The sequence below is a fragment of the Hippoglossus stenolepis genome, chromosome 1, assembly GCF_022539355.2.
Source record: "Hippoglossus stenolepis isolate QCI-W04-F060 chromosome 1, HSTE1.2, whole genome shotgun sequence".
In the NCBI taxonomy this organism is placed as follows: Eukaryota; Metazoa; Chordata; class Actinopteri; order Pleuronectiformes; family Pleuronectidae; genus Hippoglossus; species Hippoglossus stenolepis.
Genome location: NC_061483.1, coordinates 29,521,683 through 29,542,768, shown reverse-complemented (window position 1 = coordinate 29,542,768; position 21,086 = coordinate 29,521,683). Strand labels below are relative to the sequence as shown.

At 41.5% G+C, this 21,086-nt stretch overlaps 1 protein-coding gene across 1 annotated transcript in view; it reads left to right on the top strand.

Annotated features, from left to right (window-relative positions):
- Positions 1 to 21,086, top strand: part of LOC118109289 (mucin-5AC-like) — a 43,316-nt gene continuing 22,230 nt past the window's right edge. Inside the window, 29 exon segments of the mRNA XM_047340296.1 lie at positions 1 to 61; positions 218 to 277; positions 389 to 650; positions 1,105 to 1,219; positions 2,627 to 2,717; positions 2,795 to 2,901; positions 3,229 to 3,457; positions 4,198 to 4,323; positions 4,423 to 4,540; positions 4,755 to 4,893; positions 5,742 to 5,852; positions 6,453 to 6,522; positions 7,129 to 7,266; positions 8,082 to 8,246; positions 8,330 to 8,424; positions 8,520 to 8,646; positions 9,527 to 9,782; positions 10,666 to 10,712; positions 11,061 to 11,164; positions 11,307 to 11,458; positions 11,585 to 11,723; positions 12,024 to 12,134; positions 14,545 to 14,724; positions 14,823 to 15,062; positions 16,502 to 16,658; positions 16,924 to 17,052; positions 17,312 to 17,462; positions 18,099 to 18,343; positions 18,776 to 21,085. Of these exon segments, the coding sequence (XP_047196252.1) occupies positions 1 to 61; positions 218 to 277; positions 389 to 650; positions 1,105 to 1,219; positions 2,627 to 2,717; positions 2,795 to 2,901; positions 3,229 to 3,457; positions 4,198 to 4,323; positions 4,423 to 4,540; positions 4,755 to 4,893; positions 5,742 to 5,852; positions 6,453 to 6,522; positions 7,129 to 7,266; positions 8,082 to 8,246; positions 8,330 to 8,424; positions 8,520 to 8,646; positions 9,527 to 9,782; positions 10,666 to 10,712; positions 11,061 to 11,164; positions 11,307 to 11,458; positions 11,585 to 11,723; positions 12,024 to 12,134; positions 14,545 to 14,724; positions 14,823 to 15,062; positions 16,502 to 16,658; positions 16,924 to 17,052; positions 17,312 to 17,462; positions 18,099 to 18,343; positions 18,776 to 21,085 (6,235 nt within the window).

The following is a 21,086-nucleotide window of genomic DNA, read 5'->3' as shown; positions in this document are numbered from 1 at the left end:
ATGACGAACAAGTGGTTGCTATGGCTGACCCTGTCTGCCATCGCCGCCGCTTGGCACAGCGGTACATGCATTACACTCCATTAGGAAGCCTGGGAAATACAACACATTGGACAGATCAACAATTTAATTGTTCAAATATTGCTAGAGTAAAGTGTTTTAATGGTGTTTTATATTTGATCATTGATTACTGAACAAATGTTTTTATTTCTTTCAACAGAGGCAAAGTCTGCGGTGAACATGTTCTCTTCCATGTCCCAGATGTCTGGAAAAATAAAAGGTGAGCTTGTTGCTGTAACTGTGAACTATTTCAAATTGTGAGCATTCCATCACATTAACACAAAGATCTTACTTAGTCTTTGTGGCATCACGTCCTGATTTTTCTTTCTAGGTGTGAGTCCCATCCACAATGGCCAGGTTTGCAGTACATGGGGAAACTTCCACTTCAAGGCCTTTGATGGGGACGTTTTCCAGTTGCCCTCCACCTGCAACTACGTCCTGACCTCTTCATGCAGGAGCAGCTACAGCGACTTCAACATCCAGATAAGAAGAGAGGAGATTAAAGGCCATCCCGTCATCAAGCACATCATGATGAAGCTGGACGGTTCAGTGGTGGAGCTCTCAAATGGTTCAGTGGTCGTTGATGGGAAAGAGTGAGTTAAAAAGCCCTAAACACTGTGTCTGCATAAATTAATGCATCAGACTGGATGGTAAATATTTGATAATATATCATAATCTATTCAATTGGAAAAAAAACAACAGTATGTTATCTGATAAATCTGTTAAGTAGTTTATTAAATCTTGTTATTATTTGGAATATTGGAAACAAACATCTTTATGCTTTGGGATATTTGATTCATCCTGATCTTGATAACTGCCTCAAGCCTGAAGTGATAATAATTAGAACAGTATAGTCAGAAACTCAAGTACATTTCTCCAAAGAATATGGATGTCTACTACCACTCAATGCATTTATACCTTTCCACACAGTTACTGTAGATACAAATAATAGATCCACACACTCTCCCTTTGGCTCTTTGAACAAAAGTTAGAAAACACCTAAGATCCAAAATAATCTGTGTTTCTTCTTTTTTCTTCTTCCTGCAGAGCCAGTTTACCGTTCAGTCACTCAGGAGTGTTTATTGAAAAAACTCCCACCTACATCAAAATCAAAGCAAATTTGGGATTGTTTGCTACCTGGAACGAGGAGGACTCTTTTCTGGTAGGATTATTGGACTGCACAGAAATAACTCTTTATGTGTACAAACAGATCAGTCACAGCATTTAAACCATATGCCTGATATTATGGAAATCTGTATTTATAAAGCACTTTTCTAATCAACAACTAGTCTTATAAACAACTCGTTGCTTCTATGTGCAGCACATTTTTTATTGATACAAAGCCATCAGGGAGAGTTTGGGGTTCAGTGTCTGGTCCAAGGGCACTTCAGCATGCAGACTAGATGAGCCGAGTTTATCAACCCTCTGGTTAGTGGACAACCCGCTCTACCTCCTTGGCCACAACTGTTGTAGGTCTCCCCCATGCCTGAACCTTTGAGGCAGGACTCTACTAGATGAACTGTGGCTCTCTCTCAGACACCATCTTATGGTGAGGCCTTGAATGAATCAAACTTGTTTTTCCAGCTCATCTCACAGACAATTGGTTGGATTGAGAACTGCGAAATCTGAAGGCCAAGTCACCTTGAAGTCTATTGTCATGTTCCCCAAACCATTCCTTCAAACCATCAGTTCTTGCAGAGTGACAGGACCCAGGGGATACATCACATGTCAAAGTAACATCCACATAAATACCAGAATCCAAGGTTTCCCAGCAGAACTTTGCCCAGAGCTTCGCATTACCTCAGCGGGCTTTCTTTCTTCCCATGGAGCACCCAGCTGCCATTTCTTCCCCTGCTAAAGGCTGCACATGGACCCAGCCATGTATACAATGTAAAAGAAAACATGATTCATCAGACAGGGTCTCCTTCTTCCACTGCTTCATCGTCCAGTTCTGATGCTCATGTGCATATTGTAGATGCTGTTGGCAGTGGACAGGGGTCGGATGGGGACTCTGACCAGTACATGGCAACACGGCACCATTGGCAACAGTCCGTGATGCATTGTGTTCTTGCAGCCTTCTGTCATATAGCCATGATTTTTTCTTCAGTAGCTCTCCTGTGTGACTCGATCACACCAGCCAGCCATTGCTCCCTGTGCAGATCAGGTGCCCAGGACCTTGTTGCTGGTTCACTGGCTGTGCTTCCTTGGACCAGTTTTGGTCGAGACTGACCACTGTACACCAGGAACATTCCACAAGATACATCCTTTTGGAGATGCTCTGACCCAGCTGTCCAACCGACACATCTAGCTTCTTGTCGACTTGCTCAGATCATTGCTCATCTATCCTGCTTCCAACGCAACAACTTAAAGAAATGACTGCTCACACTTGTCGCCCAATAAAGCCCACCCCTTAACAGGTGCCATTGTAAGATCAACTAATCAGCGGTTTTATTTTTGTGGGTTTCTGTTTGTTTGCGTGTGTGTATCTGTGTTAGTATTATTTATTTTTAATTTTATTTGTGTATGTTTTAATCTGTACTGGTGTGTGTGTGTGGTTTTGTCCTCTCAGGTGGAGCTAGATGAGAAATACAGGAACCAAACGTGTGGTCTCTGTGGAGACTTTAATGGGCTCCAGCTATACAACGAGTTCTACAGTCACGGTACGCTGTGACACATTTGAACATGTTGGCCAGTGTAGGCGTGTCCACAGAGTTTAACTGTGATATTCTCCTGACAGGTGTACAAATTTCCCATGTGGATTTTGCCAACTTCTGGAAAATGGACGGTCCAACTGAGAGCTGCTCCGACTACACACAGGAACCAATAAAGAGCTGCAAGGACATGGTGAGAAAAAAAAAAAATATATATATGGAAATCAAGTCATTCTACACAAAACTACACTTTTATCACTGTTGTACCATGGCCAGTATCTTATTTATTTTAATGACTTGAACAACAACATTGTTAGTATATCAGCTGAAGAGTTCTCTCAAGAGTGGCTCATAGTTTTAGTTTTCAGTTACTTTACAGGTTTATCCCTGGACAATATGTTCAACCTTTTGTCACAATTTTGACTGAAGTGAGGCAGATGTGTTTAATCTTGCACCTTCATTGTTTGCCTCCTCTGTGTCCATCCCTGTCTGTCTGCCTATCCATCCGTCTGTCCTGCAGAAACCTCTGTGTGAGCAAATCCTCACGGGGCCGGCCTTCAACAGCTGTCACAGTCTGCTGGATGTTGAAGCCTTCACCTCTGCCTGCACCACTGACCTCTGCCAATGCGGCAACAGCACAGATGAACATGCAGACCCTTTCTGCCTGTGTAACACTGTGTCAGAGTTCTCCAGACAGTGCGTCCATGCTGGTGGCAAGCCCCACAACTGGAGGACCCAAGAGCTCTGCTGTGAGTGCACTCATCACACACGCACACACACACACACACACACACACACACACACACACACACACACACACACACACACACACACACACACACACACACAAAAGCGACACAACCTGAACGTTCCAAGCCTAAAATGCGGCATCTTGGGTTTGAATATCACATCCACATATTACATTTTTAAAATATAGATATAAAACACTGTATATTTTTGTACTATTGTTCTTTTTATTCGAAAACTGTTTTTTCAAAACTGTTTGTCTTTTTTATATTTATAGTTATTTGCTTCATGTTTTTCTTCTTTTTTATTATATGTATGTAGTGTCTTTGAGCCTAATAAAATGTAATAAGAATAATGACAATAATAAGGATAATTGTAAATAGTCTGTATCTAAGACAAATTTAGTTAACACCAGGCAGCACTCACAAAACATCTTACTGATGGGATCTACTTCTTGTCACTGTTAGACTGTGGAATGCTGGAAAAATGCAGTGTCTACACTTGCACAGTTTATTTTATCTCACATTCACTTCCTTAGCTAGCAGCTCATTAATGGAACACTGAGGTCAGAAAGTGTGAACTGATTCATGAGGTCAACCCCAGCCCTGCTCAAAGCTGAGGAGAGGATACTTCAGACATGTGGGCAGGTCGTTTAAGGGCAGGAACGAGGCTGCAGCCATGTGAATGTTATCTGAGAGGTTATGTAAGTCAAGTGGTGAGAAAGAATCTGGTGTATTCACAGGGAAGTTATGTCCTCTCAATATGGAGCACAAGGAGTGTGGAAGTCCCTGTGCTGATACCTGCTCCAACCCAGAGGCCAGCCACACCTGTGACAACCACTGTATCGATGGATGCTTCTGCCCCGCAGGTACAGCAGAGTGACACACACACACACACACACACACACACTCACAGACACAAACACACTCAATGTGCTTTAACAAAGTAATGCATTGATCACTTTCAGGCATGGTGCTGGATGATTTAAACAACAAAGGTTGTGTTCCACTGAGCAAGTGCTCCTGCAGCTACAACAGCAAGATCTACGGACCTGGAGAGTCCTACTCCAGTAACTGCAAAAAATGGTATGATATACAATATGCATGTGTGTGTGTGTGTGTGTGTGTGTGTGTGTGTGTGTGTGTGTGTGTGTGTGTGTGTGTGTGTGTGTGTGTGTGTTTTAAAGGCCTTATAGACTGTATGTCCAGGGTAGTGCCACCTAGTTTTGGCAAATGATTGCACATTAATTATTTCTAACTTTTCACTAGCAGTTAAGATTAAACTATGTTGTGCTGACAGTGTTTGTGAGAGTGGTGAGTGGACGTGTGCGGAGGAGAACTGCCCAGGAACCTGCTCTGTGGAGGGAGGAGCTCACGTCAACACCTTTGATGGAAAAGACTACACCTTCCATGGGGACTGCTCCTACATTCTGGCTAAGGTAGTATTCACACACAAACACACACATACACAAGCCTAAACAGCTAAAATCGTCATAGGCAGATGGTTGCATAAAGAGATGTAAATATTAAAATCAAGAGAGCGGAGGTATGTTTGTCATCTCTGTACCATCCCATATATTTAATCACTTCATTTAGATATTGAAAAAGGCAAAGGGATTGACCACATTTATTGAGAGGGCTATAACAACTAATACAACTAAATTAAACCTAATTTAGATTAGGTGGCACGGTGGTTAGCACTGTTCTCTCCTTGTTTGTGTGGGTTTTCTCTGACTTCCTCCCACAGTCCAAAGACATGCAGATTGGGGTTAGGTTAACCGTCTAAGTTGACTGTAGGTGTTATTGTGAGTGTGAAATGTTGTTTGTCTCTGTATGTTGACCCTGTCAGCTGGGATTGACTCAAGCTCCCCCTAAGACCCTTAAGTGATAAGCAGTATAGATAATGGATGGATTTACGGTAGTATTGTGTATTATTAAATAAGAGGAAGTTAATAATATGAGCTGTTTGTGTTTGTGTTCAACAATGAAACAAATTAGTCAAAGGAATAGTAAATTGTTTTACTTTGCACTACTAGGCTAATTGAAAAAAGTGAAATACAGAGGAAGCACATACTTCATAAATATTACCCACTTTTCTTCTGGTCATAATCCTCTCCCTACCTCCTCCCACACACAGCTGTAATACAACAGTCCTCCTCTCTTCCAATAGCATTGAAATTTAAAGCAAGAAGAACCCACTTTAATGGCATTTGGTTTCCTTTGCACTCTGCAGAGCAGACATATTGTTTGAGTTCAGAAGTTGAACAGCAGCTTTTTATCTGTTCAGGACTGCAATGGAACCCAGTTTGTGGTACAGGGAGAACTGGCACAGTGCGGACTTACTGACAGTGAAACCTGCCTCAAGTCTGTTACTCTAGGACTGTCTGGAGCGACCAATGTGAGTATGACACACACACACACACACACACACACACACACACACACACACACACACACACACACACACACACACACACACACACACACACACACACACACACACACACACACACACACACACACACAACTGTATCTTTGTGAGGTTACTATTTAATTTATTCATTGTTGAAAACGAAGAAGCTGTACATTTATTATTTTATTTTATACTTGAATATAATAATAAGGTCCAAGTCCAAATACAATATTACTGAGTGCCAAAATATTTGTGTTCCTATATACAGTATATTCAGCATGATTTATATCACTGAAGGAAAACCTGACATTGTGTTTTGTTTTATTTGTTTGGGACCCACCATTGTAAAAAGCATACAAAAGGGATGAATGTTGAAAATGTAAGTCAGTGTATTTTTTAAGTTATCCTGCAATCTTGTAAGAAGGTCGAGTTGGATCACTCATCAGTTAATGTCATGTTTACATGAATTATATTTATCAAAGTTGTGTATTGTTGCATGACTTGTTTGTTTTGTTGTTTTTAATCCCTGAAGACAGACCCAAAATATGAATATTTTAATAACATTTTGTTTCCTTTCATATAAAGGTGATCACCATCCAGCCCAGTGGCAAGGTCTTTGTGAACGGCATCTACGCTCAGTTACCATTTTCTGCTGGTGAGAGACTCCTCTGATCTGTAATCACCCCCGACATGTTTAAATAACACACAGCATCACTTAGTCTGGTGTATATATAGTTTAGTTATTTGATTCTTTAAAGTAAAACAACTCGAGAGAACACTAAATCTGCCACACAGTGGTTGGAGCTGTCATTATAATTCTGTTTATGTCCTGCTTGTTTACTCACACACACTGTACAAAGCTAAAGTCACTGGGTGGTGCAGGGCCCTGCTAGGGACAGAGATGACATGATGATACAGGGCGTTAGTGTGTGTCCTATTAGTGTTTACTCTCCAGGAAAAGTCATTTCTATGGTAAATTACATATTTTGATAATAATTGTAATGAAATTCATTTACAATCATATTTTTCCTGTTTCTACAGTATCTGATTCCAATAACCATCCAGTGGCTGTTTCTACACAGTTGTCCCAAACAGCTTGATCATTTTTAATCCAGATATAATGAGAGCATGAAGGAAACAATATTTCGAATATCTAATATTCTCTAACTGCAAATTGTATTTCTCACTAGCCAAATTGGCAGATGCATATGGCAGTCTTCCATCCTTATAACAGACGCTGTCCCTTTCTCTGTACCTGTAGTCGGGATCTCGGCCTTCAGAGCATCTTCTTTCTACCTGCTGGTCCAGACGTCTGTCGGCATTCTGCTGGAAGTGCAGCTTCAGCCAATCATGCAGCTCTACATTAGAGTGGGCAGTGACTACAGGGACAAGACCTGTGGTATGTGCATCAAAACAATCAGAATGTGCTCTCAGACTGGAAACACCCTACAGAAATGAGTGATATTCTTTAATGAATCCTGTTTGTGCATATGTATAAATGAAAAAGGAAAAACACAAGACAAGTAACACAAGCAGCTCCTTCAGCCTTTAAAGTTTGTATTACAACATAAGTAGCAACAGATATATCCATTAGAGGAAGAAATAGCAAGACTTAAGGAAGGCATAAATGCACATTCTCTACTTCTAAGATAAATGCAATCAAGAGTGGGTGTAAAGACAGAAAGGATTGTGACATAGGTTATTCAACCCTGTAGAGCTGGTTCCCTTAATATATTCATTCAGTATTTATTTTCTCCACAAGGTCAGAGGAGCTTATTTACTGTTATAACCTTAGACTATGTGTTCATCAGTTTAATATAAAAGTCTTATTTATGGTGGCAGTTACATTTGGAAACTTTGATCTTATTAGTTGAATTCATTACTCCCTCTGTGTTGTGATGAACAAAACTATTTTATGAGGACGTACATCTCTAAATATCCTAATATGCAGGTCTATATGCTTCCTTTTACATTCAGACCATAGTTGATGTGGTGCGACATATATATATGATGTGGTGCGACATATATATATATATATACATTTACATTTATAAACTTTTTTAAATCACTCTGTGCTTTAGTAGGAAAGAAGAGGAATCTTCGACAGAAAGGCATAACAATTATGAAGCTGTAGTGACTTGATCACAATAATTTAATTGTATTGTAAAATGAAGGCTTAGGTGATGTTGTTAACATGATAGTGTCTGCCTGCAGGTCTGTGTGGGAACTTCAACAATAACCAAGCTGACGACTTCCTGAAGCTCAGTGGTGTTCCAGAATCCACAGCAGCTGGATTTGTCAACAGCTGGAAGACACATGGCAGTTGTAGAGATATTAAGAGGAGCTTTGACAACCCCTGCAGTCTTAGTCTGGACAATGGTAGGTCTGACTCTTTTTGATTGTCTGTGAGCACGTTGGTTTCATCCGGATTGACTTATTTTGGTCTTGTGTGTCGCTGACAGAAAAGTACGCTGTGCACTGGTGCTCCATGCTGAGTGATCCTCAGGGAGTGTTTGCCCCATGCCACCAAGAGATCAGTCCTGACTCTTACAAAGAGGTCAATTCTCACAGCTACGGCTTTTACTCATGTCTGTCTTCTTCAACCAGACCAGTCTCCTCACACTGCTCTTTCTTTATTTTGTCCCCTCACAGAACTGCATGTATGACAGCTGTAACTGTGAGAAAAGCGAGGAGTGCATGTGTGCTGCAGTCTCTTCTTATGTGCATGCCTGTGCATCTGCAGGGATCCAGATCAATGGCTGGAGGAAGACCATCTGTGGTGAGTAGTGGGGAGCGATGAACTGACCTATAGGGCGGCATGATTCTGGTTGAAAGGAGAATCACTGTTTGTTTTTCCACTCATAACTGATCTCACAATTCTTTCCTTTATAGCATGTCACACCAGATAGCCCTTGAGAAGTTTTCTTCTGTTCTTCAAACCTCTGTTAAAGCAGTTTGATTATCTGCAGGGTTCCTGTCTTAATTTCATAAATGTTGAAACATTCACTAAGTTATAATATCAAAAGCAAGCAGGAGTTGAACCAGCAACCAGAGAATTAAATTACTCTAAACACTGGACCACTGCTGTAATCTATGATTACTGGCAGTAAGAAAAGCACTGAAAGTACTCTGAAAGTCCACTAGAGAGCAGCATGATACCATTGGTGATCAAAGGGCTCCTGTTTCCATCTTGTTATCTCTCACACACAGATACACACAGATACACACACACACACACACACACACACACACACACACACACACACACACACACACACACACACACACACACAGGTACACACCCACCCACACACAAACAGTATGTTTATACATAAAAACACTCCACAGTGGCAGATTTTACACCAAATTTGTCTTGTTGAATCTGCAGCACATACCAGTGCCGACTAAATCAGAGTCACAGGGCCACATTTTGATAACAAAAGTGTACAGGAAAGTGTTGAGTGGTAGTCTAAATTTGCATCTGATGTTGATATTGATAGAAGTAAACACATAAGAATCATCTCCTGTAGGAAATCATGCTGTTGCCTTGGTCCTGCAGGGTGGCCCCACATGAACCCACAAGTACAAATAAAATGCTGCTGTGGCACTATACCAAAAAGGCTTTGTTTTTCACTGATCCTGTGGTTTGTCCTCCTCAGGGAAATATGCCAGCTCCTGCCCGAGCAGCATGGTCTACTCCTACAACATCACGGCCAGCAGTCGCACCTGCCGCTGCCTCAGCACCACAGATCTCAGCTGCCACCTCTCCTTCCCACCCATCGACGGCTGTATCTGTGCAGAGGAAACCTACCTGGATGACTCTGGGAAGTGTGTCCCATCTAAGGCCTGTCCCTGTTACGACAAAGGCTCTGTGGTGTCTCCTGGAGAGGTGGTCAACAAGGATGGAGTCATGTGGTATGAAAATTACATATTTCACAAGTTTTTGGCAGATTAGCAAAAAGAGCAAGTTCAGGAAGTGTCAGTGACAGACATAGTGATGAAATTACAACATTGGTCAAACAAATTTCACATAACTGCGTGATGATGGTTCCGCATTGGCGCGAAACGTTTCTTCATTTTTTTCTCATCATCCAGAGGTATTCACAGGTAGTGTTTTAACCAGATTTACTGACGTTACAGAACCCTTCAGTGATCTTCTTTTTATCAGAAAAGCATCTGCTGACAAATCTAGCAGCTTTAGAAAAACTTTTTGGCTCTGAGTCAAGTGATCAATGTGGAAGTGACTTCTGTTAAAAATATCATCTTAATGGTTCATGTTTCAGTCACTATTTCATTCTACAGAAAGAGAAAGATGTGCAAATAAGAGCAGCTTTGATGTGAATTATATCGTATATGTGAACACAGAGAGGAGGAGAGAAGAAAACAGATAAAAGGCTGAAAGCTGCTGAAACTAGGCTGAAAACTGACTTGATGAGGGACTTTTTGAGCAGATTTAGGCTAATTTGCATTGAAAATGGTTGTTTTTATAGCGGTTGCACAATAGCTTTGTATAACCTCAAATTCCCACATTGGCCACACATGGTCGAATCGCACACAAAGCTTGTTTATTGTGCTACTGGTAGCCTTAGAGCCCCAGTCCCTAATGTATTTTAGCAGTAAAATGTGGAGTAGAGACTTGTATATAATTAAAGAGTTTGTCTCATTTAATTGATCATAATAAAAATGACTGACTCTCTGTCCCTGTAGTTCAAAGACCTGTTGGGGTTTTAAACAGTGTGTTGTAAGGTTATGTTTGTGTATTAACATATATGTATATTTGTTGTAATTTCTACACTAGCACCTGTAAGAAGGGCAAACTCAGCTGCATTGGAGAAATACAATCAGGTAAGTTACATGACACAGAATCACCTGATAAGTAGCCGCCTAAAGGTGAGAGCTACTTTACTTCCTGACAGTGACTTATCTAACAGAGTAACACTGTGCTTAGTACAGCTGTAAGCAGTTAGGCCTACTGGGAAAGTGTCTATGATGGCTATTCATTGGACTCATTTTCATGTCAAAGATTATTGTAGTTGCCTTAATAATATTTTGAAAAGCCAATTAATCAAGCATAAAAGTTCAATCAGTTCCGTCAATCAGGAAAACAGAGGTGATGTCAGGTTAAATATAACCTGACAAGTAAAATTCACTTTAGAAATACAGTAAAGTAATTTCAGACTTGTCTTTTCTCAGGAACCTGTGCTCCTCCCATGGCGTTCTTCAACTGCTCTGCTAATGGTCCCGCTGCAAAAGGAACTGAGTGTGAGATGAGCTGCAACACATTAGACATGGCCTGTGTGAGTCACCTGTTCCCCAACATAAAGGATTTATTTACATGCGAACACAGATAAATAGTTTCTACTGGTTGTTCAACATTGTCTCTGCTGGAGCAGAAATGAAAGCTGACTGTGGACTGTACATTTTAACTTTCCTTTCCAGATGACCACAGGGTGTGTCTCTGGCTGCATGTGTCCACCTGGGTTGGTATCTGATGGTAAAGGACGCTGCATCAAGCCAGAGGCCTGTCTCTGTGATCACAATGGGATCTCCTACCAGCCTGGAGAGACCACCAGGGTGGACTGCAACACCTGGTAAGTGAATCACAAGTAGATTGAGACACTGAAGCTAGAAACACGTGACAGGTTTCCCCCTGTGACATGTTAACACAAAAAGGCCTTTTATAATCGTGATTCCATCTGTTGTGTATCTGCTCACAGCACTTGTAAAGACAGAAAGTGGATCTGTACAACCAATCAGTGTGATGGGACTTGCTCTGTGTATGGTGCTGGACACTACATGACCTTTGATCAGAAGCGCTTCACCTTTGATGGCAGCTGTGAATACGTTCTCACTCAGGTATGACTGTGCCAGAAAAACAGATGAAAAACAGAAAGATGGAAGTATGAAGAATGAGCTGTCACTAAAGGGGATTAGTATGTTGAACATAATCAAAAATCCAGATCTAGTGAATTTAATTTAAATTTGGTTTCATAAGGAGACTGTTGGGCCTTGGCAGACGTATGCACTCTACAAAGTGCCCATGTAGATTTATATTAATTTTATTCAAATGAAAATGAAATATAAGGGTGAATATCAGGAATAAAGAGATAATATACTTATTTGTGTGTGTGCGTGTGTGGGTGTCCCCTTCCTCAGGACTACTGTGGCAGCGCTCAGAGTAATGGAACTTTCAGGGTGATCACTGAGAATGTTCCGTGTGGAACCACAGGAACCACCTGCTCTAAGACCATCAAGATCTTTCTGGAGGTAAACAATCAATAAGAAAAAAAAAACTGCTGGCACAATGATAGAATAAATCAATATAGCTTGACTTAAATAAACTTATGTGACATATGTAGAAGTGTAGATTCTTGAAGATGTTTAGATTTACAGTATATACATATACATATTTACTCTGACTGTCTATGCATGTCTTCCTGAAGCTCAGGTCCTCAACCATAGGCCTGGGACTGTAAGGTTCTCTGTTCCTTGGACTTTGCACTTCTGGTCATCTCCACGTGTTCAAGTTGTTCTTTCAGCCCCTGGAACTTCTCGACATTCATCTTGGGCTCCTTCCTGTTCCTGTTACTGTCAGCTGGGATTGCCACATAGCACTTGCGCTGTCTTCTGCTCCTTGTCATCCGACCCATATGTCTTGTTGGTTAGCCAGCTATTGGTTATCCCACAGGATCGTAGCTCTGTTGTTCTCCGCCACTTTCAGATGTGGGTCCCATCAGCACTTAGGCTTTCCCGATGTTCCTGTACACATTCCCATGCAGCCACTTGGTTATGTCTCTCAGGTGCATTGTCACAACTTGCATTTTACACCCTGCTACTGTGTGCTGGACAGTCTCAGTGGTATCTTTGCACAGCTTGCCCCTTGAGTCTCCTGTGGCAGCCTCCATTGATTTAGTTCTTAGGAGTTCTTGAGCTGCCTCTGTGATGTCCTTCAGACTGGCCTTGATGTCACCCACTTCCTCCATCTGTCAACAGTGTTTCCCAATATTTATCTAGACTATGGCTGCCCGCCATATTCTAATTTGTCCCGCCACAGTTTCATAATAAATTGAAAAATGTTTAATGTCTTATCATAATAATGTGGAGCCTGCACTTTTTTTGCAACTCTAGCTTTTTTTTTCTCCTATACTCCTCATAATATCATATGACATCTCTAACTTGGTGTGCAGCGCTATTTGCTGCACTACTTCCTGCGTGCGCTGTCGCGCTACTGCAAGCTACCTTATTTGAGAACTTCTCTTTTACACTTTAGTTTGTGTACCAGTCATTCAGAATCTGTTGCATGTGAGAATGACCTTAGTGCACTTGCACGCTCATTACCGCCATAGATCGTCTATTTTCCCCTCCTCCTCATCATTTTCTGTCTTCTGTAGCCTGACCCACGCTCTTGACTGTCATCCTGGGGTAAGGGCATCTTCCCTATGTATTCATGGATGCTCTTTGTTTGACCTTGGATTGTGGTACTCTACTATGCCCTTTTTTCGCCCTTCCTCCTTTCTTTGTCTGAGGAGTCTCAGGGTGCTGAACTTTGGGTGGAAACCTCCATGCAATTTGATTTTTGTGTCTTGACCTTGGAGACATCTATCTTCTCCTGTGGCCTGCTTACTATTCCAAGTGGGTAACAGATGACTAAACAGGCTTACAGGTTGAGACATTGGGTCTTATTCCTATCATTGAGCTGGCTTCTCAGCACCTGTCTTACCCTGTGGAGGTGTTTAGTTTTGACTGATCTTGTGTTCTCATGTGGGACACCCAGATACTTGTAGTATCATACTTGTACCCGTATGTATTATCCTCTATGTTATCCGCCCTTATTGTAACTTCAGCCCTTCAGTCCTTGTCACATCCTACTGCTTTATACTTTATGTATTATGTAATACATAATATGTTACTACTTGATGTTACTGTTGCCTGGGAATCGCTACATCTATCACAACTGCCTTTGTCTGCTGTTTGTTGACCACCACGACGTCCAGTAGGTTAGACATCACCAGTTTATCAGTCTGGATCTGGAAGTTATAGCCCATACTCGGCACGGATGTTCCGGTACAGCCACTCCCTGTCTGCATCTTACACCTACTACTTACACAAGTTATTGTGTTGATTTAATTCTACAAGGATAACATGTCTCATCAAGCTACACTAAATAACCTATAATTACAAATGAAAAACATGTGTTTATAAATTTGGGTAAGTTATTAAAACATATACTTACTAAAGTATTAACATCCTTTGCCATTAAACCTGTGAGACACACACACACACACACACACACACACACATGTTTGTACAGCGATCTTAGTGAGGACTCATTGGCATAATGCATTCCCTAGCCCCTTACCCTAACCCTAACCATCCAAACTAAATGCCTAACGCTAACCCTAACACTTAACCTAACCTAAACATAGTTCTTACCCTAACCCTAAAACTTAGCCCCCAAACAGTCCATTAAAGGGGGGTCACAAAGTGAGGAGCGGCCAAAAGGTCCTCACTTTCCCAAAATGTCCTCACTTTCCCAAAATGTCCTCACTTTCCCAAAATGTCCTCACTCCGTAGGTTGTAGACTCAAACTGGTCCTCACAAAGATAGCTGTACAAAAGCACACAGACTCACACACACACACACACTTACCATAATCCTTTCCTTCTCTTTTGTGCAGAGTGCAGAACTGATTCTAACAGAAGGAAACTACAGGTTGCTTTCAAGTGGAAATGAAGAGGCACCTCCATTCCGTTATAGCACTATGGGTAACTACCTCGTAATTGAAGCCAACAATGGACTCATTCTCATGTGGGACAGGAAAACCACCTTGTTCATCAAGCTCAGCCCAAAATATAAGGTAACCCTGGTGTAAATGAAGGCTGTGGTCGAAATGTGAAAAAACCTGAGCTTTGTTTGTGTTTAACAACATGAGATAAGGAGCCCTTCTTTTTTCAGGGTCGGGTGTGTGGGCTTTGTGGCAGCTATGACAACAATGCAAATAACGACTTCACTACAAGGTGCCATGCAACGGTTGTCAGCCCACTGGTGTTTGGCAACAGCTGGAAGGATTTACCAAGCTGCCCTGATGCTCAGAGCATTAACAGCCCCTGCACAGACAACCCATACAGACAGTCGTGGGCCCAGAAACAGTGCAGCATCATACAGAGTGACGTCTTCTCCACCTGCCATTCTATTGTAAGTTGTTGTTTAACTTAAGTTTGTTGATAAGTTTTTCTTCTGTTTTAGTCCTGCAAGTAGCAGGGTCTAATGATGCACATGTCAGCCAGTTTTTCAGTTCTGTCCCTCCAACACAGATCACTCTGTGCAGCTCTCAATCTGACTGCAGAAATTTCAACACAATCACCAAGACAAAATCCAACAAGTAAAAGTACTAGGTAGAGGTAATACTGGACAACAAGGCACTTCTAGTGTTTAATCTTTACATATTTGTGGTGTTTTATTTAATTTAATATACTGTTGGGCAATTTTATCCTTAACATTGTGTCATATACTTTAATCTGCGCATATCATATGTTCTGTACAAAAATTTAGATTTGTAACGTAATTAGTTATTATACCATGTCTGGTGCATGAACGCACCAAAAGAGCACCGTCCATTGAATATGCTCATATTTTGGTGAATGGTCAAATAAAGGGATCAGTTTGCAACTGCTGAAGGTGACAATCGCTTACTCTCGCCGGACTAAACGACGCTGCCGTTTTACGACACCGTAAAGTGACAGGTTTAATTTCTGCCAAACAAAATCTTACACCATTAGAGTGAATTTCCCCTATGAAATCATGCAATTGTAGCACATAATCTTTGGCAATCCATAGCACAATTTATCTGAGCCACATTTTATTCTAACACTAAAGAAGGCTTTGCACCCCCATGTGGCGGAAGGTGCATAGGAGAGCGACGAGTAGATCAAAAACTATGAAAAGAGCTCCCGCACATTGTCCAATTTGCAATCAGTGATCAATTAGGCTGCAACATATCGGTACTAGACCTTCATCAGGCAAATATCTTGTGCTAATGAGAAGCCATTCTAAATAGGGAGTGGCCACAGGTCAGCCACCCAATCACATTCCTAATAAACGGGTAAAACTGCAGAGATGTATTTATGGCAAGTACAAAATTACCAGTACAAGTGCAATCTGTGGATGCTGGGCTTGTGTTATAAGCATAAAGTAGCATGTTCATTGGTACCTGCTTTGTGTGTTTGTTCAATGTGCATTGTGTTTGAATTGTGTTTGGTTTGGGGGAAAATTGCTGTCATGGGCGCTTAACTGAGCTTCCACATGTTAAAAAAAGGTATGGCATGTCCATACTTTCAAAACTTGATTTTGAATGTGACCTTGTTGATGTGGGTTCCAAGAGAACTGTGTAAATTGTGAATGATGAACATGAACCAGTTCCTTTTATTCTTTATGAACTGAACTTTGATCCAACTCTGTGTGAACTTGCACAACACTGACTAAACATGCTACATACAGTAAATGCAGTAGAATAAAAACTAGATTATTTGCATGTCAACAAACGGAAGTGCTACCTTTCCTCCATTTTGTGTTGTAGAGTTGCTCTTTACTAAACACTAAACTGAACTCACCAAATGTATCAACACACACTGCAGGTGGATCCTACTCCATACTATGAAGCATGTGTGTTCGACTCATGTGCTTGTGACACTGGTGGAGACTGCGAGTGTTTCTGCACTGCTGTGGCTGCTTATGCTGAATCGTGTAATCAAGCTGGTGTCTGTCTACGATGGAGAACCCCTAAAATCTGCCGTAAGTAATCAGGATGAGAGATTTCTTGGTGAGCTAATTTTAAATTAGAATTATGTCTATTTTAGATAATTTCACATAACACATAAGTAGCTAAATAATCACATCAAAATAATTGTCATGAAAATGTCAATGTTGTGATTTCTTACTAAAGTACCATGTCTGTCAAGTACAAAGGTAAATATAAAGCTATGTACACCAACACATCTAGGTCATCAGATCCAGCCTGACACATGCGCAAACTGGATTCGTTGTTTCTCTTTTTCAGCTCTCTTCTGTGATTACTACAATCCCCCTGGTGAATGTGAATGGCACTACATGCCTTGTGGATCTCCTTGTATGAAAACCTGCCGGAACCCTTCAGGCAGCTGCTCCACACAGATACCTCCTCTTGAAGGTACAGGATAAGGATTTTATAACTTGACCTCATCTGTTAATGAAATTTAAATAAGGATTATCAAGATCGACAATTGACGACATCAATACATTTTACCGTTACATATAATAATTTCCTTAATAATATCAATCATTCCACCACAATTGAATGGGTAAATGAAATTCTAACCCCTTTCAAAGGGTGGTATTCCTGGTTTTAAAAAATGCCATAAAGTACCCTCTCTTGCAATGTATGAATAGATGTTGTTTTTTTCAATTAGGTTGCTATCCCAAGTGTCCCACTGCTCAGTCATACTTTGATGAGGATACAATGACATGTGTCGTAAAAGAACAATGTGGCTGCTATGATAAAGAGGGGAAACACTATGATAACGGTGAAAAAGTGCCAACAACCAAAAACTGTTATACATGGTAGGTTTTGCATATCTTGCATGTGCTAATCGATGTAATGTAATGTTGTGGGAGGTTCAAATACAAATTAAACAAAAGAATCTAATCTGACTATTAATTTTATGTTTTTCTCTTTAAGTACATGCAGTTCAATGACCATCAAATGTCGTTACGATAATGAAGGTAAGCAAAGATTTGGAGTGATCATTGGTTTAAAAAAAGCGTATGTGAGGTGAAAATGTCAATTAAAGATCTTCTCTTTTTACAGCCTGTAGTTGCACATATCATGGAAACAAATATCCCTCTGGCAGAACAATCTATAACACAACAGATGGACATGGTAACTGCATGACAGCAGTATGTGGTAGAAATGGCACCATTGACAAGGAGTCTTACCCATGCCCAGTACCAGCCATAACTACACAATTGCCCACTGTGACTTCAACTACAACTAGCCAGTCTCCAACCACGTTTGTTTTTACATCAACCACACCAGGTATGTATGGTCAAGGTAAACATTTTGGAATTTAAGACATACAGTAATCAGCTATATAATGCAAGATTTACTACTTAATCATTGTCCGTTTTATGTGTGTTTACAGAACCAGTTACAGTCACTTGTAATCCTTGTGTATGGTCGCCATGGTATGATTCCAGCTTCCCCACACTGGGAACTCCAGGAGGAGACGACGAAACTTATGAAAAGATTAGAAGGGCTGGACACAAGATATGTGATAAGCCAAGTCAAATCAAATGCAGAGCTGAAAAATTTCCTAATGTCACAATTGACAATGTGGGACAGATTGTGGAATGTAATATAGCTAAGGGGCTGATGTGCAGAAATGAAGACCAGTCGGGGCCATTGGCCTTGTGCTTTAACTACCAAGTCAGAGTTCTGTGTTGTGATTATAGTGCATGTCCAACAAAGCCTACTCCATCACCAATACATCCAACCTCACCTGCAAATCCCACAACAAAACATGTTACAGGAACACCTTGTCAGGAAACATTATGCTTCTGGTCAAATTGGATAAACTCGGACTACCCTGACTATGGTCCTCAGGGTGGGGACAATGAAACCATCAAACATATCATCCAGAAAGGATATAACATCTGTGAGAATCCAGTGGCAGTGGAGTGTCGGGGTGTGCACTATGAATCAACCCCCCTTGAGAAATTAGGACAAAACATAACTTGCAATAACAAAGTAGGCCTCCTGTGTAAGAACAGCTTACAATATCCCCCCATATGTTTAAATTATGAAATAAAAGTAAAATGTTGCAAGACAGTACAATGCGACACAACGCTGAATCCAACAAGCACTACTTTCACAGCCTTACCAACTGTATCATCATCTACTACAACTAAAATGCCCCTAAAGACAACTAAAAAAACTACGACTCATCGACCTAAAACTACTACTTTAACCACAACACCTACTACCACAACTGAAACCACAACAACCGAGAAACCTACAACTACTACTACATCCACCCCAACGACCACAACTGAAACAAGAACAACCCAGACACGTACAACAACTACTACGACCACCACCCCGACCACTACAACTGAAACAACAACTCAGCCACCAACAACAACTACTGCAACCACCACCCCTACCACTACAACTGAAACAACAACTCGGCCAATTACAACAACTACTGCAACCACCACCCCTACCTCTACAACTGAAACAACAACTCGGCCAATTACAACTACTTCAACCACCACAGAAACAACTACCACCACCAGGGCACCTACAGCTGGACCATGCCCTGGGGGACATGATATGAAATGTGTTTGGTCAAATTGGATCAATCTTGGTGAGCCCACACCAGGCCCTAGTGGTGGGGATGATGAATCCATCCAGAAAGTAATCTCTGCTGGTTATCACATTTGCTCAGCTCCAGAAGAAGTCCAGTGCAGAGCCATCATTTACCCCCATCTTGCCATCTCCAATGTGGGACAAGCTGTGACTTGCAATAAGAATGTGGGTCTTATATGCAACAACAAACAACAAGGACTTCAGAAAGAGTGTTTCGATTATGAGATTAAATTCAAATGTTGTGAGTGTCCAACACCTTCTACTGTAAAACCAAGTACTATACCTGCTACTACTTCAACCGCAACACCTACTACCACAACTGCAACAACAACTCAGCCACCAACAACTACTACTACGACCACAACCCCTACCACTACAACTGAAACAACAACTCAGCCACCAACAAGAACTACTGCAACCACCACCCCTACCACTACAACTGAAACAACAACTCAGCCACCAACAACAACTACTGCAACCACCACCCCTACCACTACAACTGAAACAACAACTCAGCCACCAACAACTACTACTACGACCACCACCCCGACCTCTACAACTGAAACAACAACTCGGCCAATTACAACTACTTCAACCACCACAGAAACAACTACCACCACCAGGGCACCTACAGCTGGACCATGCCCTGGGGGACATGATATGAAATGTGTTTGGTCAAATTGGATCAATCTTGGTGAGCCCACACCAGGCCCTAGTGGTGGGGATGATGAATCCATCCAGAAAGTAATCTCTGCTGGTTATCACATTTGCTCAGCTCCAGAAGAAGTCCAGTGCAGAGCCATCATTTACCCCCATCTTGCCATCTCCAATGTGGGACAAGCTGTGACTTGCAATAAGAATGTGGGTCTTATATGCAACAACAAACAACAAGGACTTCAGAAAGAGTGTTTTGATTATGAGATTAAATTCAAATGTTGTGAGTGTCCAACGCCTTCTACTGTAAAACCAAGTACTATACCTGCTACTACTTCAACCGCAACACCTACTACCACAACTGCAACAACAACTCAGCCACCAACAACTACTACTACGACCACAACCCCTACCACTACAACTGAAACAACAACTCAGCCACCAACAACAACTACTGCAACCACCACCCCTACCACTACAACTGAAACAACAACTCAGCCACCAACAAGAACTACTGCAACCACCACCCCTACCACTACAACTGAAACAACAACTCAGCCACCAACAACAACTACTGCAACCACCACCCCTACCACTACAACTGAAACAACAACTCAGCCACCAACAAGAACTACTGCAACCACCACACCGACCACTACAACTGAAACAACAACTCAGCCAACTACAACAACTACTGCAACCACCACCCCTACCACTACAACTGAAACAACAACTCAGCCACCAACAACTACTACTACGACCACCACCCCGACCTCTACAACTGAAACAACAACTCGGCCAATTACAACTACTTCAACCACCACAGAAACAACTACCACCACCAGGGCACCTACAGCTGGACCATGCCCTGGGGGACATGATATGAAATGTGTTTGGTCAAATTGGATCAATCTTGGTGAGCCCACACCAGGCCCTAGTGGTGGGGATGATGAATCCATCCAGAAAGTAATCTCTGCTGGTTATCACATTTGCTCAGCTCCAGAAGAAGTCCAGTGCAGAGCCATCATTTACCCCCATCTTGCCATCTCCAATGTGGGACAAGCTGTGACTTGCAATAAGAATGTGGGTCTTATATGCAACAACAAACAACAAGGACTTCAGAAAGAGTGTTTTGATTATGAGATTAAATTCAAATGTTGTGA